General features: G+C 39.6%; 1 protein-coding gene across 1 annotated transcript in view; it reads right to left on the bottom strand.

The window, feature by feature from the left end:
* The window catches only part of STK32A (serine/threonine kinase 32A), a 118,258-nt gene that overhangs the window by 12,234 nt on the left and 81,396 nt on the right, over window positions 1–24,628 (bottom strand). Inside the window, exons 6-8 of the mRNA XM_029217961.1 lie at window positions 19,238–19,275; window positions 12,158–12,247; window positions 3,947–4,044 (exon numbers count right to left, since the gene is read on the bottom strand). Of these exons, the coding sequence (XP_029073794.1) occupies window positions 3,947–4,044; window positions 12,158–12,247; window positions 19,238–19,275 (226 nt within the window). The remainder of the gene's footprint in view (window positions 1–3,946; window positions 4,045–12,157; window positions 12,248–19,237; window positions 19,276–24,628) is intronic.

The raw sequence follows: 24,628 nt of genomic DNA, 5'->3' as shown, positions 1-24,628 counted from the left end.
AAGGAAGGCTTAAGTCTATGCATGGCATGTCAACAGCAGTTACCCAGGGAACCAGGAAGTGCTAGGGGTTGACTCCCTAAAAGGGAGATTGACCAAACTTTATTTTTTTAATGCAAGGTTTAAAAACCCCTGCCGCATATTTTCTTCCCTCAAGACTGAATAAAGGACCATAGTTAATTCATTTGTCTGAGTAATGATACAGTGGAAATAACCCTTGTAACTCAATATCAGAAAAAGAGTGCCGGGTACCTTATCAGCATCATCAATGTTTATTGACTGTTTGCAAGCCAAGGGCACTGTGGGTCACTACATGTGATTCACTGCATGTTTACCATTAAGAGCTGGGGCAGGTTGGCACACCAAGTTTCCCGGGTTATATGTATGTCCACATATATTTTTTCTTTTTTCTAATTTTCTTCTTTAATTCATTGAGGTCTCGAAACCTGCTTTTGAGACATCTAAAAACACAAAATGCTTTGATAAACTAATAAAGGAACTGACAAATGCCACAAGCAAATGGTTTAAGTATGTTGTGTTTTTTTTCATTTACTTTAGGCCATATGACTGAATGTAATATACAAATATTTAAATCCTCATGCTCTGTCGACTTGTTCAAAATAGTCAAATTACCTTTGTCTTATACAGTAATGTATGTTTATAGTTCCAAACTTTAAAATCCACATTAAGCCATCAACAACCAGAGCTTTATATTTATTCATTTACCAAATATTGATTGAATGCCTACCATGTCCTGCACCTCTGCTGGGCCCTGGGGATACAATGAAGACAGGACAGATGGGATTTCTACAGTGGTAGAGCCTACAGTCTACTCAGCAAAACCATAAATAATAAGAGAGACTGTATACACACACACACACACATCAATGGAATACATGCTATAAAGAAAAATTACAGTGTGCAATGACAGGATATAGCAGACAGTTTTAGGGCAGCATATAAATTAAGAATGAGAATGTAAAAAATAACCAAGGTGGAAAAGGTAAAACATTAGATGGGACAAAGTGAGGTGTTGTGATTATAGTCTTATTTCAGGAGTACAAAAGCAAAAGAGCTGCAGCCAAGGATGTACAATTAGTGCAAAACGACATACTTCCCTATCATAAGCTAATACTATGGACAATACAAAATTAGAGAAGATGTGGACCTTGCCTTTACAATGGCAGTGCAAGCGGGGACACAGAGAGATGACAAAGCAGCTTAAGGGCTACGGGACCATGGTCAGGACAAGATCAGACACCACAGGGAAGTTTCAGGCACATTTCCCTTTGAAGCATATATTTTTCTGTTAATCATAATTTGTAAATGTGGAGGAAATGATTGTTTAGCACCCTTCCTCTGTGGTTTAGTTGTGTTGCTAGTTGTAATTAAATGTTGGTATTTCATTTCTTCAGATTAGCTATATTTTGAAACATAATTACATGCAGGCTCCTTGGTGATTCTTTGTGAGAATGTGTCAGAATTGTTTTGTAGTGACTTGTTCCTCTGTACTTTCAACAAGCATTTGTTATGTACCTGTTGAAAGCTAAATATTGTGGATAATACTAAACTGTATAAAACACTGGCTCCACCTTTAATAAATTTACAGTCTGATGATATAGAAGAGATTAAAACCATAAAAATAGATATATCTGGGGCTTCCCCGGTGGCGCAGTGGTTGAGAGTCCGCCTGCCGATGCAGGGGACACGGGTTCGTGCCCCGGTCCGGGAGGATCCCACATGCCACGGAGCGGCTGGTCGCGTGAGCCATGGCCGCTGAGCCTGCGCGTCCGGAGCCTGTGCTCCGCAACGGGAGAGGCCACAACAGTGAGAGGCCCGCGTACCGCAAAAAAAAAAAAGATATATCTGGAAAAATTTACAAGGGTGATACATTTGCGAAATGGATTTAATCCTAAAATGTAAAATAGATTTACGTGTTCTGATGTAGAAAGTTCTACATTTTATTTTAAGTGGAAAAAAAAAGTCTCAACAGGTTAAAGCATAATTCTCTTTTTACTGAAACAACAGTTAACTATGTATATGCGCATGTATGTGAAAACGTTATCCTTATAAAATCAGAAAAGGTTTGGAAGTAAATACAAGCTGTTAATTCTAGAAGATGAGATTGGAAGGTCAAATGAGTTTTTAATTTCTTAATTGAGAATTTTCTAATTCTGTCCTTTCTTAGACATGATCAATATACATGAGATATAAGGATTCTGTTCTACAATTAAGACACATCCTTAACTTTACTCAAACTTAATTTAGCAATTTCCAAACTTATTCAAAGAGTGATTTTTTAAAAAAAGACCAGGGCTTATCTTAGGAAATACCTTTATAGGCAAAGGAACAAGAAGAAAAGAGCTCCAAGGGATGCCTCGAGACAGGAGGGAGTCCAAAGAGTCTGAAGTAGTTTGTGAAGAGTCAGGGTCATTCAAATTGAAGCAAAATCTGAAAAGTTAACATGGTTCTAACGGGCAAAGAATGCCAAGCTAAGGTGTCTGAAGAGTGTCGGGGAGGAGAGGGGTGGGTAAGGCAGGTGAAGGGTGTGTGTGTGTGTGTGTGTGTGTGTGTGTGTGTGTGTGTGTGTGTGAATATATGAGGCATTAGGGAGTAACAGCATTTTTTTTAACATGAAAAGTTATATCTGTGCTTTACAAAAAAGAATCTGCATTCCCATGTTCATTGCAGCATTATTCACAATAGCCAAGGCACAGAAACAGCATAAATATCCATCAACAGATGAATGAATAAAGAAGATGTGTGTGTACATGATATACATATATATATTTATACACCCACATATATACATATATTTATAATATATACTTATATATGGTATTATATATTTACACATCATATTCATTATATATGGATAAATTATAAATGAATAATGGAATATTATACATAACATATATAACACATATTCATATACAATATATATGAATAATGGAATATTATTCAGCCATAAAAAAGGAGATCCTGCCATTTGCAGCAACATGGACAGAACTTGAGTCCAATACACAAACTGAAACAAGTCAGAGAAGACAAATAACTGCAACGTATCACTTACACATGGAATCTTAAAAAAAAAAAATTCAAACACAAAGAAACAGAGAGTAGAATAGTTGCCAGGGGTTGAGGGTGGGGAAAATAGGGAGAGGTTGGTAAAAGGGTACACACTTTGTGAGCCGAATAAGATCTGAGGATCTAAGTGTAACATAGTCACTATAGCTGATAACCTCGAATTTATATACGTAGATATGAATTCAGCAACCTAACAGTAACTATGCTTCACCTTTCCTAAGCAGAAAACGAAAAGAAAAATGGATCTGACAGTGTTAATACATTGTCAGTTACATCAAATCACAGGGAACTACCACGAGGTACAATAATATGGGAGGGAGAAAAAAAATCTTTTCTTAGTAAAATTCTTCCTAGGCATTTTCTTAGTTTAAGAAATGTTTCTTCTAAAAGGAAACTACTCTAATTAGCCACTGAACCCAGAACTCAAGAGGCAAATGAAAGACAGGAATCCAACAAGACAGGGCATGAATTGTGTTGTATTAATAATTCACACTGAATCAGAGCCCTGGACTCTGACTGCAAAATTATTTTCTTTAAACAAACAAATATATTTATATAAGATATGGAGTGACGTGTATTGATTTTCCCTCTCTGGGAGTTAGTAATATCCCTATAATTCATTTAATTTTATCTGCATAATTTAATGTCAACTCACATGCTTGGCCCCATATGTAGGAGAGTGAATTAATTATGGGCGGAAATCCCAAGGGTTGTTACCAGCATCACATGGCATTGTTGCTTTCATCTCTGAAACAAACTACTTGACTTTTGGCAAAAAAAAAAAAAAAAAAAATCAATCCTTTCACTGTAAAAATGAAACTTGCTGGAAGAGTAACTGAAGAGAAATGTAATTCTACTGTACCCGGCCTCTCAACAGCTCATATGCTGTCACTCCCAGTGACCACCAGTCAACAGCAAAGGAATAACCTGCTTCTCTTCTGGAGTTGAACATCTCAGGTGCTGAAAAACACAGAAGAGTTAGGTCAGTTTTACTCCCTGAGACATTAACAAATCTATCTTCCCAACATGTTCCTCCAAAGGCGAATTACCAGGGAAAAGGGTACCAACACTTTTATGTGTGTTTATCATCCATTGCTAGATTGCTCACTGCAGGCAAAAGTTTCTAATTTTCTAGTCTTTCTCATTCATCACCAACACACACAGGCATACACAGCCCTTAATGGACAAATTCTTCTCTGACTTAGAACATGCACCTATGAAAACTTGGATCCCATCAGGCCTCAAATGTGTGGCTGACTCTGAAAGCAGGAAGGTTGAGAAGAGGTTATATTCATTGTCTTGATTTGGAAGGGTTGTGATCAGGACGTAAATTTGTATTACTGCTGCAAACATTATTCAGAATTTAGCTGCAACTACATGGGATTGACTCTCCATCTCAGAGTCCTCTGGAAGAGGCAAAGGCAGCATCTGCAGCCTGTACTGGGGCTGAGGGAGAGGAGAAAGGGTGGGGCACTCTGAGAGAGACACGGTTTTCCATCACTTGTGGGGCATTGACCCTTTGTCCCATAGTTCTGTGAACTGGCTCCAGTGGAAGGCAGAACCTCAGCCAATCTTACCCCAGTGGAGACCCCTAGTTATGTGTTCTCTAACACACTGAGAACCTTCTACCTTCTACACACCCTTCCAAGAATGTACCTAACTCCTGAGGGATGGAGTGGGGAAAATGAAGTACAAAGCAAGAGCAGGTCTCTTCTCTGTTTGCTTGTCCAGTACCGAATCTGGCATCTAGTGTCACTCAACAGAAACTGGTTAAAAGAAGGAACAATACTGAACCAATCCATCAAGCCCTGGTTGCAAACATTAGCTGAAACCAGGCTGTCTGTGTTCACCAACGGCCTTCACCACTTATTGTGACCTTAAACGAGTCAGTGGGCTGAGAATCTTCTCAGAACAATGAGAAGGCAGTTCCTACAGAGGTGAGAAACTAAATGAGATAATGATGCATGCCAAAATCTCAGCACAGTGTCTGGCACCTGGAAAGGACTCAAAAAACTCGGCACTCTTCTAGAGAGGCAAACATCCATAATGGAATTTTACCTAGCCAAAAGTTGCACACTTGACCCAAGCCTCTGGTAGTAAGGTGCTGGCTCTGGACAAAGGAAATTGGTGTGATGTGTGACCTGCATACAGGTTTGCCCTGCCTGGTGCACTCAATTTCAAGGAAAATCCTGTGGGCAACATCCAATTAGAGAGGTAGAATGTTGACATCCCAACGTCCGGGGTTGACCCAGACTATAAAAGCCCGCCGTAGCGGAACTAAGGAAGCTTCATTCCCTGGTGGATGCACCTTTCATGCGTCACTGCATTCTTTCTGCAAGTCACAGCTCCCCCATGCAATTTGGGAGATAATGGTCCTGAACCCACGGTGCTCCCCCAGACTGGATGGAGTGAGCTATACTTCTGCTTTCCCTTATCAGTATCTCACAGCAAGTCATCTGTAGATGACGTAGTCCCTCCAGGTGACAGGTATCTCAGAGAAGCTGCAGAGAACTTTGAGGGTTAAACAGACAGCTGTGCTAAGAAATTATCCACCAGCATAAACATCACTCTATGAAAGCTGTGTATTCTGTCGTCTTGGACCACCCTTGGAGTTTATACGAGTAGAATCCTCTTCTACTTACTGTTTTCAGGCATGAAGATACTTGAATATGCATTCATTCATTCAACAAATATTCATGCTATGCTAGGCATTAAGGAATTTTGGAAGAACACTAAGAAAAAACATGATGGCAACATACAAAAGCACAACAGATGGGTAATTCTTTGAGCCCTCACAGAGCTGAAAAGTCAGGGCAGGGAGATGCTGAGGGCTTCCATCAACCCTGCAGAAGGACTCCTTGCTCCTGAGATGGTACAAATAGAGGTGGAGAGGGACTAAGTTTCCTTCAAAAAAGACGTTGAGTATTTCATTTAGTTCTTAAACTATTTCCATACTTCCATTCAGAAAAGTAAATATAACATAAAAGAAAAATTAACAAGCATTTATAAGTAAATGGCCACGTAAACTTACACAGGGCACAATATAGAATCTTGACTCCACCACTGGGTCCTGTCCTGTTTACAACCATAGAAGTAACCACTATCCTGAATTTCTGTCGGTAATTTTCTTCTTGCCTTTCTACATAGATTTACTACCTGCGTATGCATTTCTAAGCAACACCTTAGTTTTGCCTATTTTAGTAATACATATGTTATATGTATGTTGTGTATATATATGTGTATATGACATTATGTATATATAACAGATGTGTGTATAACATGTATATGTATTTGTGCATATATATAACATGGGTGTGTGTGTGTGTTAAATCTTACTGCTTGTTTTCTTCAGTGACTTGCTTTTCTTGTTCAACATTATGTGTATAAAATTTATCCAACTTGCTGCACATAGTTTGTTCACATTCAAAGCCATACGAATACACTGTCATTTACCTCCTTTCCTACTTTTAATAGCCATTTGGACTGTTTTCAATTTGAAGTATTTTGAATAATGCTCTCATGAACATTCCTGCACATGTAAGACTCCTCTAAGTCCACACGTCTTTAGGTTACATTTCTGGGAGGGGAAATTCTGGGATGGGCTGTGCATCTTCACCCATGCTAGATAATGCCAAACTATTTACCACAGTGGTTGTACCAATTAACGCTCTGACTAGCAACGCATGAGACTTTGCTCAACCTCCTTATCCACTCTCGACATTAACTAACTTTGTGACTTTTCCAATCTAGTGGGTATGTAATGGTCTTCCACTGTGGTTTAAATTGGCATTCCCCTGATTACTAATAAGCTTGCCCATGCTTTAATACATTTATTAGCTATTTGGATTTCCATTATTTGGCTTTCAGATTTTAAAGCAACTGGACAGTAGATTCTGCTCAGGACATAAAGAAAGGGGACAAAAACTGATATATAAATATAGTACAACAGAAATAATTGATGGAATTTACAAAAATGATTCTAAATTTCCTCTATAAAATATGTGAATAATAAAGGTTTTCTGAAAAAGGATAAAGGGACTTGCATTCCATGTGTTAAACCACATTGTAAAGCTACAATAATTGATTTGAAAGCCACAGAATACAGATGCTAGTATATAAAAATACTTAGTTTATGATGAACATGTTTCAAATCAGCATGTATGGGATCTTATTTGATACATGGTCTCAAAACAATTATTTAAGAATATAACAAAAATGAAGTCACATCCTTACTGTATATCTTACCACATATATAGCTGGATTAAGAAAAATTAAACTATAACAAAAATAAGAATATAGGTAACCATGTCTAAAATCTAGAGGTAAGAAGATCTTGCCAAGAATATCATCAAAGGTAGAAGCTATAAAGGAAAAAGACTAATGGTTTAAGATCTGGAAGCAACCTAAGTGTCCATCAACAGATGAATGGATAAAGAAGATGTGGCACATATATACCATGGAATACTGCTCAGCCATAAAAAGAAACGAAATTGAGTTATTTGTAGTGAGGTGGATGGACCTAGAGTCTGTCATACAGAGCGAAGTAAGTCAGAAAGAGAAAAACAAATACTATATGCTAACCCATATATATGGAATCTTAAAAAAAAAAAAAATGGTCATGAAGAACCTAGGGGCAAGATGGGAATAAAGACACAGACCTACTAGAGAATGGACTTGAGGACACGGGGAGGGGGAAGGGTAAGCTATGACAAAGCAAGAGAGAGGCATGGACATATATACACTACCAAATGTAAAATAGATAGCTAGTGGAAAGCAGCTGCATAGCACAGGGAGATCAGCTGGGTGCTTTGTGACCGCCTGGAGGGGTGGGATAGGGAGGGTGGGAGGGAGGGAGACGCAAGAGAGAAGAGATATGGGAACATATGTATATGTATAACTGATTCATTTTGTTATAAAGCAGAAACTAACACACCATTGTAAAGCAATTATACTCCAATAAAGATGTTAAAAAATTAAAAAAATAAAAATAAAAAATACAACAAACTAGTGAATATAACGAAAAAGAAGCAGATTCACAGTTATAGAGAACAAACTAGTGGTCACCAGTGGGGGGAGGGAAGAGAGGAGGGGCAATATGGGGGGAGGGGCAATATAAGGGTAGGGGATTAAAACGTACAAACTACTGTTAGGTATAAAATAAGCTACAAGTACATACTGTGCAATACAGGGAATATAGCCAATATTTTATAATAACTATAAATGGAGTATAACCTTTAAAAATAAAAAAATAAAATAGACTACAAAAGACTATGACTAAGGGTTTGATGTTAGGAACATAGTTTTCATGTCAAAAATGCTATAAGAACAGCAACTAAAAAGTAGGAAATTATATTTATAACACATGATACATTAGAATTTAATATCCTTTATATATAAAGGTCAAGAATTCTTTACATAATAAGAAATAGACAAAAATGTATTAACACTCTAATAGAAAATGGGCAAAGAACATGAACAGGCAACTTACAAAAGAATTAAAATAAAAGCAATTTTAATGTCATAATGAGGTACCGTTTTCACTTATCTTTTTTGCGAAGATTAAGATATTGACAGTGCAGCCCTGGTGAGGATGCAAGGAAGTGAATATCCTCAGATGCTTCCAGAGCAAATGAGTAGAAATCAACGCAAACTTTCAGGAGGGAAATGCATTAACGTATATACCCTTTGACCAGAAATTCCTTGAATGGGGATTTATCACGGGAAATAAGTTGTAGCACATATTTCTGCTAACAGGATTTTTATCACAAATTTAGTTATATTTCAAAATGAGAAATAACCTAAAATTCAACAATAAAGAATTGGTTCAATAGATTTTGATGCAGCCCTCTAATTCTGTAGCATGTGAACATTAAAAACGATAGTTATATATATGGGCCTGGAAAAATAAGTAGTGTCAGTTGTGCAGAGCCGGGCTCTGAAGTCAGAGAGTAGTGGTTTCCGTTCTGGCTGAGACATGGTTATTGCCAGGAGGTGGAGAGATAGCACAGCAGCGTGTGGAGGGTTAGACTCTGGCATCCCTCACTGAATTGCTTTTAGTTTAAATGATGTCACACGTGCACTTAGGCCAGTGCTTGGCCAATAGGAAGAGCTCAGTAAATGTCAGCCATTACCCCTCCTGCTCTGTTGTCATCACCATCAGCATTCCAGACTTGAGACGTTTTCGATTTGAATTTAACTTTGTGCTCTGCCAGTTGCTTGCTGTGTGATTATAATCATGTCGCTTTCTCTGTAGGCCTGATTATTTTTAATCTATGAAAACATATTTCGTTGAGTTGCTTTGAAAATTTAATGATATAATGTTAAAAACTTAGCAAAATGCTTGGGACATAATAGATTCTCACTATATGATGCCTATTATTACATTTTAAAGTGAAAATTTAGGTTGCAAAACTCCAGTATGATCCAACTTTAAAAATTGTGTTTGTGTGTATACAGAATAAAGGTCTGGAAGGAAACCCTAAATATCTACAAGTAGAGAGATTAATTTCCCCATTGCTTAATCAGCATTTTCCATAGTATATCTGTTTGTTTGGTTTGGTTAATTTGGAGAAGAGGAATGTTTTAATTGGTTAAGCTCTAAGCGATCTGAACGATATTTACACAGACCACGGATGGGGAGAAGGAGGGATTGGAGTTGATTGGAAAGAGCATGGAGGTAGAAGATGAGGAATTCAAAAAAGTAAAACTTCCTTGTTGGGTGCAGGTGCTTAAGAACTGACAGACAAGGGGTGGGATAGGGAGGGTGGGAGGGAGGGAGATGCAAGAGGGAGGGGATATGGGGATATATGTATATGTATAACTGATTCACTTTGTTATAAAGCAGAGACTAACACACCATTGTAAAGCAATTATACGCCAATAAAGATGTTAAAAAAAAAAAAGAACTGACAGACAGCTCATCTTCTTATTGCCAAAGTCGAGGAACTGCTGTATAATATGCTAAGCATCTTACATTAGAAAATGTTGTATATTCCTATAATCTTCACTCAGTATTTCATCCTAGTTTTCTTTCTTTTTAGAATTTTTTTTCTTTCTGGTTAATTGCTAATTACATTCTGCAGGAATGCTATAAAATGAGTGCTGGTGAATGTCTGTTAGGCAGATTTTACCAAATTATTGGGAACATTTTTTTTTTTTTTTGCAATACGCGGGCCTCTCACTACTGTGGCCTCTCCCATTGCGGAGTACAGGCTCCGGACGCGCAGGCTCAGTGGCCATGGCTTACGGGCCCAGCCGCTTCGCGGCATGTGGGATCTTCCCGGACCGGGGCACGAACCCGTGTCCCCTGCAGCGGCAGGCGGACTCTCAACCACTGCACCACCAGGGAAGCCCGGGAACATAATTTTTAAAAAGAGAAAGCAGACTTCCGCCTGTGATACCTCTTAGGAAGATTCCCATCCAAAAATCAAAGGCAAGAACAACTTCTGGATGAAAATATAAGCGTTGACAGTCAGATATTCATTTTTAAAAATAAAACTAGAAACATTTCTAAGAGTATGGCCTACCTAATTTGGCTTACATCTATTTAAGAATCATAAATACATAAACTTTAAAATTTCTGTCTCTTTTAGGGAGAAGCTTGGTTTTCTAAAGTCAGAACGAGCTTGCTCTAAATCTAGGTTTTTTCAATTATTAGCCATGTGATCTTGAGCAAATTACTTAGCTTCTTATTTTCCTCATTGTAAAATGGTGATAATTACAGTTTGCCTCACAGGGTTGTTGAGAAAAAATTAATCAATCAATGAATGCAAAACATTTAACACATTGTCTGGTCCCTAGAAGGCTTTCAATAAATATTAGTAACTGTTAATTATAAGGGTGAGGGTGGAGAGGTGCAGAGAAACTTGACAGGATTCCAATCTCCTAGCTCTATGTTGTGAAAAGACTGGAAATGCCAACCTTTAGGAGAATCAAATTATACGGATATTGTATTTAAAATCACTGGGGAGCGAAAACAAAGTTGGTCTTCCTTTACTCCTCTCACCATGGAAACCAGGCTTAGAAAACCCAGATGCACATTTTCTGATTTGGCTCCAAGCAAGTAGCCCTTAATATGGAAACCCAGGAAACCTAGGGAATAAACTCATCAGACCAGCAGTCTCAGAGATTCCTTTTTATCATTTGAGCACCATGGGTTTCAGGCAAGAAAATAGGCTGAATTATGTGTGTCCATTATTTTAGAAGGACAAAGGAGGCTTCTTCCCCCCACTGATAACTGGAAGCCAGGAACTTGCAGTTGTTCAAATACCATATAAAATCAGGCTCATTTTTCCCCACAGATGATTTCTTTCTCTTGGAAAGTGAGGTGGCCCTGCACAGTTCTCTTTTCCTCTCTCTCTTTAATTCTCTCTTTAGTTCCATGAGGAAGAGAATGAAATATTGAAAGAAAGTGGCATTGCTCTTGCCTTTAATTTCAAGTTCCAATATTTCACCTGTGAATTATTCATGGGATTGTTGTGATAAACCTAAAACCAAAATTACAACTGGAAGGTACTTTGTGAACTTACAGCCCTATGCATGTTATGCAGGATTATATAAATCATGGTTATAATAATACTTATGTCACTTATTAGCACCCTACTTATGGCTGTACCTTCTCTGTTTGATTCTATTTTTTTTTTTTAACTCCTTTTACTAGAAGGTAAGCTCCATGGGCTGGAGACCTTGTATGTTTTGCTCCCTGCAGCACCACCAGCACCTGAAACAGTGCTGAGTGCACAGAGGCAATTAGTAGATATTTATTGAATTAATTATTAATATTCTTCATCAGGAAGTAGGTAGAAGCTGTCCTTAATAACTCATAAAATAGTGTTTTTACATGTAATCCGTGACTCTCCTGAATCAAGATCAGTCTGGGTGCTTGCTAAAAGGAGATTCCTGAGGCTCACCGCAGACCTGTGAAATTAGAAGCTCTCTAGGTAAAGTCAGAGGGGGACTCGTCATTTCTAGCTGCAAGGCCCTACAGATGATTGAACCCGTAGTACATGGTGTCTACAGGAATGAATAAAAAAGCCTTCCTCTTAGTCGCTATGGCGGCTCAAGGGGCCCATACCCATGTAAGGCTTGGTGCCGGCCATGGTGGTGATGCACATCTCCACAGGTAGCATCGTAGCAATGTTGAAGTCTGTGATGTGCACGTGCCCTGCGAGGGAGAAGGACCACAGAGAACGTTAAGTTCCATTCAACCCAGCGGCAGACCACGCTTTTTTTTTTATCAATAGCACCTGGAAGCTTAGTTTGTAAATTCTTGTACGCCGTTTGCAATTGGGTACACACAGTAAAAAGTCAATTATCCTATCCTCAAGACCAATATAGTCTAAACCAGCAACCCTCCAGGTGCCAAAACATGAAAAGGTTAATGTCTGGTTGTAAATTTATAGTTCAATGTCAGAAAGTTTTAACCTTGGTCTTTAAGAGCCCACGCTCTGGTAAATTCTACTTAGGCAATTTTTGCCTGTTGTCAGCATTTTAAGTTGGTACAGCCTGTGAGAATCAAGAGCGGGGTAGATAAGAACTATTTGAAGTATCATTTCCAAGCATCTTTACAGCATCTTTTTTTTAAAGAAACAAATGTTGTTAATACAAAGCAGACATGACTGGATGCATATATTTATTTCTTTGCCAAGAAAGAGTTCTTTCTCTCCTTGTTTTTCTGAATATCATTAGTAGTGTTTTGTCTGATACTTCAGGTTGTCCCCCAGTGGTCCCCAACAAAATAATGTACAAAGCGAAAGTAGGGAAAAGTCAAGTTTTATTTTTAAAGAGGCTCTAGAAAGAGCCCTAGACTGGGAGCCAGGAGACTTAGGTCCTGCCCTGAATTCTGCTCCCAATACATCGTACACTTGCAGTTCCTTTCCTGTGTTGAACCTGTTTCCCTTAAAAAAAAAAAAAATTCATGGGCGGACTAGACGATCTCTAGGGTCTCTCTGCAGTGTTCGCACTCATGGCAGTATACTGTGGGTCTAACGCTTAAGTTCATCAGGGAGCACACCCTACAAAGTGTATTACGGTCCTTACATTCACAGCCAGAAGTAGGATAAGCCTGTTCTGTCAGCTGTTGGCAGGAAAGTCATATGTTTTGAGAGGATCGTGAAGTGTTGGCATTTCCATTTGCATGCTTCTGTGGTTGTGATGAGATATGGTGGTAACTGGAGGGGATTCTTCTTCCATATCCCACAGACCACGCTCCCCCTGCCAACTGCACTGTCTGCTCCCTGATAGCATCCAGCCTGCCGCTAACGATTAATCTCACTGTCTTTATCACCAGGGTTTTGTGTGGTGCAAAAAGTGTTTTGTTTATATCTGATGACATTTTAATAAAGTAGCGCTCATCAAGCTGAAAGTGAAGGTATTCTTGCATAAGTGGTACCAACAGATGATTTCCAGAAATCACCCTATCATAATATAGGTTGTTTCAGTATTTTCTTTCTCTGTTTCTCCCCATGGGTCACGCTGAAAGCACTGGATCAATGTTTCGCAAGGTTTGATACAAAACAGGTGAGCCTGGAGACTTAATGATTAAGAGTCTGTTCTCTGGAGTCTGACTGCCTGGCTTCAAGTCCCGGCTCTAATACTAACCAGCTATGCTACCTCAAAAAGGTGACTTATCCTCTCTGTAAAGTTGAGATGATAGTAGTCATCTTCTCACGAGGTTGTTGGGAAGATCAAATGAAATAATGCTGTGGAAGGCTTTGCTCAGCATTTGGCAGGAAGTTGCCATTTGTCATGATCAGACGCTCCAGAGTGATTTTGTGAAACTCACACTCCTGGACTTCATTCTCCCAGGACACCGATGCAGTGGGACTGGTGGGAGAGCCAGGCATCCACATTAGAAACAGAACAAGAAACTCCACAGGTGATTCAGATGGGCAGCCAGGCATGGGATCCTCTACGTTAGCCTGAGCAGGTGTTCTGAGCCGACTCAGTCCTAAGATTGGCTATGTTCATGTAGACGGTAGAGGATGTTTCAGAATCAGTTGGTTCTCAAAGTGCAGTCCCCAGACCAGCAGCATCAGTATCACCTGGGAAAGTGTTAGAAATGCACATTCCTGGGCCCTACCTCTGCGTACTGAATCAGAAACTCGGAGGATGGGGGCCCAGTGTTTAAGAAAGCTCCCTAGGTGATTCTGATACCCAGTAAAGTTTGAGACCACACTTTTAAAAGAAGACTAGGCTTAGTAGAAGATCTTGACTGCAGTAAGTACTCACTCATTACATTTCTTTCGAATGTAGTTGAAAGAATGTTAACGTCATAAGTAGTATTTTTTTACATTCATACGATTAATTGCAAGCTTCAAAAGGTTTTTGTACACTTTAGCCTAATGAAGTAGCTCCTATTTTACAGAAGAGCTGTTTGTGGCTAAGTTCTCAGTACTTAGACGTAGCAGAGCTAGAATTAGGATCTACAATTTGGTCCAGGACTTCTTTGGTGGGTTATAAATCGTCCAAAAACTTTTTGCGCTTTATCGTAAGACCAAAGAGCTGAACAAACGAAAAGAACTCTCTGCTGGTTGGCTCAGGGTTCCCCCACCAGGGCGCATGGTAAACAATGGGGAGGAATCATCTGAGGGTCAGGATCCACTGGAAACTGTTGCCTGCTGCCCTCAAGCTGAACAAGGAAAGCAGAGCCCCTGGCCACCAGCCCCGACGTCCGCATTCCTGGCCCAGGATGCTGCCATACTTCCCTGTGCTCACCGTGGGGATCCTTCTGCCATGTTCCCTTCTGTGCTGTGGAAATGAATCTGAGTTCTGGCTCACAGAGGAAGGTTCAGTCACCTGCTGATGGAGGGACACAGGAATTGCTTGGGTATGAGAGACCACTCTGGCCTCTTCCATAAGCCCCGGCTCTGAGGGAGCCTTAGAACAGAGGTTTTTCAACCTGGAACTATTGATATCTTGGACCTGATCGTTCTTTGCTGTGAAGGGCTGTCCGGTGCATGGTGGAATGCTTAGTTGCATCCCTGGCCTCTGTCCACTAGATGCCAAAAGTACTTCCCTCTCCTAGATAGAATCCTGACCATCAAAAATGTCTCCAGACATTGCCAAGTGTCCTCTGCAGGGAGAGACTGTAGAGCGAAAGCATCCCCAGTTAGAACCACTGCCTTACTGTGAAGTTTTTCAGATACAAGGCTCAGAACTTCCTCACTGTGAACACCCTATAGGGAATGATCTGCCAGTTCTTTTCACCTCTGTACCTTGAGGCAAAGAATCACATTAAAAATTGGAGCTCACAGTATTGCGTCACTGAATTTAGTCATCATTGTGGTCATTACTTATACTCTTTTGCACTGTGCCTGTGTTCAGCCTGAGGATGTTTCTCAACACAGCCCTCAAGGACACCATAAACAATTGGTTGGCGTGGCTCCTAACTTTCAAAATTTTCCTCAACTCAAAAATAGTTAGATCATGTGTGCCACATTTTTCTAGGATTCTTATTAAAAATTCATATCGTTAGGCACTAGCAGAGACTTATACACCTGATTATCTGGGGATAGGGTACAGAGTTCTATATATGTGTGTGTGTGTATATATATAATATACATATATGTATACGTATATATAGGTTTTAAGATGCTACCCACTTGATTTTTAGGTACATTTTGGGACTCTGCAAGGGAGAAGCTGTTAAGGTAGCAGGATTATTTCTTCCTCACACCCCCAAACCGAGTTTTTGCCTTTCTCTGTCCCCTGTGACTAGGGATGATATTAAGAAACCTAAATTACAGATGATGTGGTAATTGTCATTCTCTCAGATACACCAGGGAGACATTATTGCTCCTCGTATGCAGCACTTATTTCCTGAATAGCTTAGGAAAAACACAAGAATTTTAGACACTATTGAACTGATCGAATTGGATGGGGTACTTGAGTTGGTAGGACATGAAACCTATATATCAGGACAGTTGGTTATGAGCCATGCAAGATCTAATGCCATCTTGGGCTCTGAACTAGTGAGTGAGACATTTAAGGAGAACAGGTATGCTCTAAATTGCAGACTTTTTAAAGTCAAATTCTGATGTATAAGGAATGTTCATTCACACCAGTGGAAGGGTTCTCCATTTACAAAAGAATTTAGCTCCTTTAAATATCAACCTTTTCTGATGAACATGTACCAATATGAATCAGTAAAACAAAATTTCTGCCTCTTACTGATGGTGCTGAATTAAAATATAAGCTATGTGGTGTAATACACAACTCACTTGGAGGAACGGGCATAGGAGGTGTATTAGAGGTAAACAGTTACCCTTTACAGCTGCTAAGTCCCCATGCAAGAGGCGTACATGATCTTGTCCATAAAGGGTGAAAAGTCATAAATGAAGGAGAGGAGACAGAGGAGACAAATGAAGTTTTCGAACGTGAGACCTTGGAAAACCACACCAGAAAGCACTCCCAAAGGCAGGCATTGATTTGTGGTCCAGTTGGCTGTCACAAGAGCAGCTGTGCATAATGAGCTGGGGAGCGAGGGCCACTGGGAATTTCTTCATTTCAAAGTAGTTAATTATGTTCCCTGAGCAATGCCTAAGAGCTTAATTTTTCAGAATTTGAATAAACGGAAAGTAAATAACCTCAAAAAATTATTTTCTCCAGAAAGGGATCCCCAGGACAATGCTTAGAGAATGGCTCGCAACCTTTTTGTTTGCTTTTATCCCATTCACATATCCAGTCCTTCCCAAAGCAATGTTTCTCTTATTGACTGCAGTGATCCTCCAGTTGAGTTTAGGATGGGAAAAAATACAGAAAAGCCCCCTCTTAAGTCATTGTCCAAACCCCAAAACTTGAGAGTGAAAAAGATCTTTGTAAATAGTACACTAGATAACAGTTGTAGACTAGGACCATCCCTCAGGCAGACCGGGATGCCTACTTGTAGTCCCTAAGTAACAGAGCCCCAGTCCAACCAAGAATAAAATGCCCTGAAAAGTGGGCTTAACCCCCTGCGTGCATGAAGGACAGGCAGAATGGGCCACTGAAAGTGTAGTTACCTGAGAATTAAGTGTCAGAGAAAATTGTTTAAACACAAGACCTAAGAAGTAGCCACACACAATCTTTGGTATATCCCACCTGGAATCAAAATAATTCTTTAGTAAAGACAGGTGAGGACCCAGCTTTCACTTACGCTATATGATATAGATAAAGTCATATAAAACAAAATGAAGTCACCTAAGCTTCCTTCTGTAGGGGAGAAAGCCCCTGCTACCTCATGGAGTCATAAAAGCATTTAACCGTTATTGAGTGATTTCCTTGTGCACGTGGCAATCAAGCACTTTATAAACAGGGTGTCAGTTAGTGTTTACAATTACCCTGAGAAGTAAGGATGCCTTTCATCCCTGAAGAATCTAAGGTGCCAAGAAGTTTTAGGCAACCTGTCGAGCGTTTCAGAGCTGGTGAGTGAGAGAACTGGGTTTTGAGCTCAGAACCCCATGCTCGTATCTACGATATCACACAATCTTTCCCAAGCGTAGTCTCTAAGGGTGGATAAACTCGAAGATTAATTTATTCCTGGATGTTTCTCCTAATCTGCAATCACCAAGTTGACAAGAAAATGAGGAAGAGAAAGAAGTTGAATGAGAGAGAACAGGACGACCTCATGGTAGGAATAAGATGAAGCCATGTTTGAGATCCAAGACCGAAACGTTGTTCTCTGAATGGAAGGTACATGTTTTTGGTTGACAGGACCCATATGTCTCCATTCAGGGTCCTGACAAATGGTTGAGCAATATATAGGGCACAAAGGCAAGCAGGTGAGGGGGAAGTGGGGACAGAACCCGAAATCAGGCTCTGCATTACCAGTGGTCACCTTCCCAAGGCTGTGGTAGGCACACAGAGCACCTTTTTGTACATGGTGCAAAGATGGCCTCTAGAGGTTGGGGGAGGCCTTGTCCACAGCTGTGAAGCTCCACAGAGTTTATCTGCACCGGTGTGAGAGGGGATCCTGCTTCCTATTTAAGGCAGAGACAGCTGGTGCTTTAATGAAAGTCACCTACATGTTGTCTCACCATTGCCCACATTTCTGAGATTCAGAAACTATTCCCAAATGTCAGAAGCAGTAAAGGGAAGGAAGAAATAAGGCATCGGAAGAAAGTGGAGAAAATCTTTTTAGACAGTCCATAAATAAATAATGACTCCAAGCTTTGAAATTAGAGGTCATACACAAAAGTGTTTCTTAGCCCTCTGAGCACATGTGGCGTCTGGCAAATCAGGCTTAAAATGCAACTAGGTAAATAAATAATAAGTGACGGATGGTCCGTGGAGTTTTAGTCCCACTTGCAAATCCCTTTTGTAAAAGTTAGAGAGATACAGAGCTTTTCAGATTTAGGACTCCCTCCCCTAGCAGCTTTCTAAAAATTTAACAAGGATATTATTGCCTCTGTAACATTTAAAACATGCAGGCTGTGTGTCCTACAGGTCTGCTCTAATAAATAAATCCAAATGTACATTGAAATAATATTAGGAAGAGATTGTACACATTTAATCACTGTTGGTCAAAGCTTGTTCTATAGGACATCTTCAATCAGTGCTTCTTGAACTTCAGGCATTCATGTATCACCATCATGGTCATTGCCATATCCCTCTGTCACTTTCATAGCTGGGTACCAGAGATACTCTTATCTGCTTTATATCTTTCTTTAAATGGACTGATTTTTAGTAACTGAAAACCTTTGAACAGAAAACTTGATATCTCTTCTGTAAATGTGAAACCAGTTTACCCTCACAAGAAGGAAAGTCTGTCACGAATCTCTAGGTAGATACTATTGCCTACCAAATGCTCTAAGCCTCTTCTGTCTTTATGAAAAAAAAAAAAAGGGAGATGATTGCTATAGAGATATTAAAGCAAACTAGCACCAAAAAACTGGGATGGTTTTCTTGAAGAAATCAGTAGGAATGGAAGAAAATTGAAAAGAGAATAACTTTCTCCTTATGTAAATGTAAGGCTATTTAAGGGTGTACAACGTCACTGCAGTAAATGATAAAATTCCCCCATATGGTCCCTCCCACCATAAAATGGAGTTTGTACATGCAACTCAACTGAACCGAGTAAGACGCTTTTTCCCTATATAGTACTACTTTGCTGGGGATAACCAGCTTGTTCTACATGCATGTTATGTGGTTGATTGCAAACAAATCATTTACTTACCATGTTCATCAAGCAAAATATTGTCAGGCTTCATATCCCTAGGGGAGTAAAAAGAAAGGAGAAAGTTGCTCATAATAAAACAAAGAAACAGAACTAAAGGATAAAGGTGAACTGCTTAAGAATGCTAGCTAGGAATGAATGTACTAGCCCTTCATCACTTACAGTCTCATTCAATTCTCACAGTGAATTGAGATAGTTACCATGAATACCCCCAATTTCTAGGTCAGAACTGAGGCTTAAAGAGGTTAAGTAACTTAACCCAAGGTTACAGAGCTAATAAACAGAAAAACAGGGCTCTGAACCTGGGTCTCTCTCATTCAAAAGCTCAGACTCTTTTTTTCTTTTAATATTTATTTATATTTAGTTACACAGGGTCTTAGTTGCAGCAGGTGGGCTCCTTAGTTGTGGCATGCGAACTCCTAGTTGCGGTATGCATGTGGGATCTAGCTCCCCGACCAGGGATCGAACCTGGGCACCCTGAATTGGGAGCGTGGAGTTCTATCCACTGTGCCACCAGGGAAGTCCCTAAAAGCTCAGACTTTTAATTTCTACAGCGTTATTATATCCAAGTGTGTCAGTATTGCTCCATAGATCATCCGGCATTTATTTATTTATTTAAATTTTATGTATCATTTTAATTTATTTTTTTTTTAAATTTTATTGGAGTGTAGTTGATTTACAGTGTTTGTTAGTTTCAGGTGTACTGCAAAGTGATTTATTTCTACATATACATATATTCATTCTTTTTCAGATTCTCTTCTCATATAGGTTACCACAGAATACTGAGTCGAGTTCCCTGTGCTATATATAGTAGGTCCTTGTTGGTTATCTATCTTCCATATAGTAGTGTGTGATCATACAGCATTTAAATTGTCATAAGGTACAGTACAGTAGTAGTACTAATCATTATTGTTGCCTGTGTAACTCTAGAGCTACAAAGATGAGGTCAACTTAAAGACTATAAAAAAGAGAAACAAAATGATCTATAAGGTGATTACAGTTTAAACTTGCAGAGATTAGAATCTTTTTTAGGATGATGCTATAATGCCTCTAGTTGCTTAATAAGTATCATTCCTGGGATTGTTAATTAAAGGACTTGGACCAGTTTTCTATGCATTGGTGAGATCCTTAAATCCATAGAAGGGAACATAATCCACCCTCTTCCAACGAAGGCCGTAGTTTGATGGTAAATACTTAGAGGTTTGATGGTAAGTACTTAGAGGAATGGCCTGTAGAGTTTCAGAAGTCCTCAAGAAACAAATATTATTGTAAGCAGTGTTCCTCAATGACAGCACAGCTCTGTAGTTCGTAGCAGCCCTCACTCTTCCACACTCCGGTTTTTACTGCCCTTCCCTGATGTACCATTAAAGCCCTTAAACCCAAATTCACAGAAGCCATTAGGGAAGAAATTCTGCAACAGGTTTGGGAACACATTTTCAGCCTAGTCAAGTGGCTTTTATGTCACTAGAATAAGGTGACTTTAGTCTGTGACAGACCGAGACTGTCAGAGTCCTCTTTTGAAAATATTAATGAATAACAAGCCTCTTAGCGACACACAGAACCAAGTATATGCCCCACCCAACAGGCAGGTGCATGGGTACTTTCATGAGCTTTGAATATCTTCTCGTTTAGTTTATTAGGTTCTTAAAATTAGCTCTGGATTCATAAGCGGTCATTTGTAGCTGTGGCAAATTTTTCTCTGGTTCAGGGTATAATTTGCTAAAAACATAGAGTGCAAGGGGGTTTCAAATTGCATGTTTCCCTGGCTAAACTCTCAGTATTGCAGACTCCATCCTAACCCCTTTGATGGATTTCATTATTCCAAAAATTATCAAGTCTAAATTCACTCACATGGATTAAAGGCCCTTTCATAATCTGGCTCCTGTGCCAGCCACATGGAGGGCATGGAGTCCCCTAAAAGCTCCCTGCATCCCCTCACCTTCTGCCGTTCCTTTGCCTGAATCAGAGCCCTGAACCACTGCACCCAGAAAATGCAGAGTCATCCCTCACCTCTTAGCTCAGATGCCACTTCCTACAGGAAGCCTTCCCTGATTTTCCAGTTCTGAGTCAATGGCCCCTCCTGTGTGCTCTGCATGTATGCTTATCCCGTCACAACATTTATCACACTTCTATTCATTTTTTCTCCAACTGGATCATGAACTCCTTGATGGCGGGGATGGTTTCTTGATTAATACATAAACCAGGATACACCAGAGCACTCCAGCACACCATTGAACACTCTGCAGTTTAAAGCTCGAGGTAAACTAGCCATTAGGCTCTTGCCACCTCTTTCATACCTGTACCAGTGAGCATCAGGTAGTGTCTGCCAGGCGAGGAGGAGGCCCTGAGGAGCCCTGCCAGGAAGGGAGAGACTTGGGTGTGGCAAGATGAGCACAATGATTTCGTGGCCTGAATTTATGAGGGCTTGCTAGGAGAAATGAATTGCTGTGGGTTTGGCACTTTATGGGCTTTCTATTAAATCCCTAGGTGCAATTTTTTAAATTTGTTATAGCCACACTTTGTGATATCCACTACTTTCCCCAGAAACTTCCTTGCAGCTTAAAGAATAATATGGAGATCAGAGAGGTCATAGTTTAAGGTGATATGTCCTACTTCAATCTTATATTCATTTATTTATCAAACATTTATCTACTCTGATAAGTCACTGTGTTAGGATATGAGAAATATAAAGATAGATGAGACATAGTTCCCTCAGGGATGGGGAGGGTAAGAAAGGTTCAAAAGGAACCATGCCAAAGGGGTTTAAAGTGGTAAAGAGGCATGTTTATTACTAAATTCAGAGAAAGACTATGAGGAAAATCTAAGAAAAATATAAAAGAAAAAGTGGACTTTTAACAGAAAAATAAAGTTTATAAGCATAGATTCTAAGTACATAGTTTCTCTAAAAAGTGATGAGGTAACCTCTAAGTCACTACAGGGTGAATGGCAGTGTGATAAGATTGTTTATTCATGCAGTAGGAGAAAGGAAATTAAAATAAACCCAGGTGCTGTATTAAAATTCTTGCTAGAACAAGTTGAGATTTTCTAGTTCAGAATTTAAGCACCGCTTCTTATCTTTTCTGTCTTCTCCAATAATCCTAAATGGTTTTCTTCGTGTAAGGCAATCTATAAGATGGTTTAACTGGGTAGTTACCAAACCTGGGTGTATCTAGGATCACCTGGGGAGCTGAAAACAACATGCACCCCAGCTGTTTCCTCACTCCCATTTCCTTAATCATTCTTTTGTCATCACAACAGCCTATCCACCGGGCAGCATGACCTTCTATCATATACCTTTTATCACCAGACACGACCCAGGGATTCTGGACTAATAATATGTAAAACTTCCTGCCTGATGTTTCCATCTGTATGTTTAGCAGCCATGATAAATATAAATATAATATATCCTAAAGAGAACCTTTGATATCCACCAAATCCCACACAAACACCAAAAAAACCCATGAAATTAATACTTGATCTAGTAATTCTACTTCTGGGTGTATACCCCAAAGAAGTGAAAGCAGGTATTTGAACAGATATTTGTACACCCGTGGCAGCACTATTCACAATAGCCACGAGGTGGAAACCACCCGAGTATCCATGGATGGGTGTATAGATAAATGTGGTATATACATATGGAATATTATTCAGCTTTAAAAAAGAATAAAATTCTGATACAGTCTCTAACATGGATGAACCTTGAAGACATTATGCTAAGTGAAATATGCCAGGCACAAAAGAGCAATTATTGTATGATTCTACTTATATGAGGTCCTTAGAATAGTCAAATTCACAGAGACAGAAAATAGAATAGAGGTTCCTAAAGGTTGTGGGGAAAGACGGAGTGATGATTTATTGTTTAATATTTATAGAGTTTCATTTTGGGATGACAAAAAAGTTCTGGAGATTGATGGTAGTGATGGTTGCACAACAGTATAAATGTACTTAATGTACTTTGTCACTTAAAAATGGTTAAAATGATAAATTTTATGTGATGTATATTTTACTACAGTGAAAAAATACTTATACATAGACACACATTAGAATTACCATCTCCAGCGCTACCACCATCATCAAGCTGAAGTCTGCAATAGTATAATACCTTGTTCTTCTTGCTTCTCCTCTTGTCCCCTGACAATCCATTATCCACATAGCAGCCAGGGTGGTGTTTTTCATTACACACACCTTCCCTGCCTAATGACTCCATTGGCTCCCAACCCACATGGAATAAAATCCAAACCATTTACCCCGGCCTTATATGACCTGTAGGTGCTCTAGTCCTGCGGAGCCCTGAGCTACATCTCATAGCATACTCTCTCTGCCACACACCATGCTCCAACTGCATTGTTCTTCTTGGTCTCCTTCACATGTTGTCCCCTCTGCCTGCAGTCCTGTCCGCCTAGACCTTCAGGTGGCTTGTGTCTTCTTGTCATTCAGATCTTGGCTAAAATATCACATCCTCCAAGTTCTTTCTTGACCACCCAATCTAGAGTAGTAGCCCTCTCCATCCTCACCTCTTCACCTCCATATTATTTTCAGCACAGCACTATCATTACCTATTTTCTTCTTTATTTGTTCATTATTTGTTTTCCCCCCAGGTTCTCAGAGCAGGGACATCTTTTCTGTGCTGTTCAGTGCTGTAGCTCCTAGGCTCATCAAAGTGCCCAGAACAAAGTCAGTGTTTAAATAAATATTTGTCAGAAAAATGAGTAAATCTAGCCCCTTGGCTTCTCAAACTTCTGGAATAATAAGCCATGTATTTCTTTTTCTCCTAAGAAGAGAAAAACAAAAACAAAAGAATAAGAACAACGACAACAAAACACCCTCCATATGCCAGCTGCACTATATTTACTGTTGGCAACGAAAAAAACCCATCATTTGCAGAGCGGTAAAGTACACTTTTGGGAACACACACATTCTGTAGAAATCCTTCATTGCATCTTGATTTGATGAAACAGAAAAGTCCAGGTCCTGCTGAATCAGCTGATTCTTACTGTAAGAACTACAAATAGCAGTGTGGAAATGCAACACTCCCTGTGGCAGGGTCCAAGGCGGAACTGATATATCTGCTGTTCTCACCTGAATGACTTTAACAAGACATTAGCAGAACTTAATAGGCTAATTACATCCCTTCACTGTGCCTACCCTGGAATCAAGTTGCTCACCCTGCAATCTGATATGGGGTATTGTGAGAAGAGGGAACAGGAAAATCAGTGTATCCTAATGAAACTCAACTTCTTCAGTGTCCCATGGCTTTCTGACAGGTCCACAGTTTGGATTTAATTCTTTGTCACATAATGCTCTCCTGGATTGGGTCCTCTCCAAGTTCTTGAGATGGGGAAAATATTATACGTATAATATTTTATTTATATATTTATATAATGTTATTTT

Source organism: Monodon monoceros, unplaced genomic scaffold (genome assembly GCF_005190385.1).
Source record: "Monodon monoceros isolate NGI ecotype Baffin Bay Population unplaced genomic scaffold, NGI_Narwhal_1 Super_Scaffold_12, whole genome shotgun sequence".
In the NCBI taxonomy this organism is placed as follows: domain Eukaryota; kingdom Metazoa; phylum Chordata; class Mammalia; order Artiodactyla; family Monodontidae; genus Monodon; species Monodon monoceros.
This window is presented reverse-complemented; position numbering and strand designations above follow the sequence as displayed.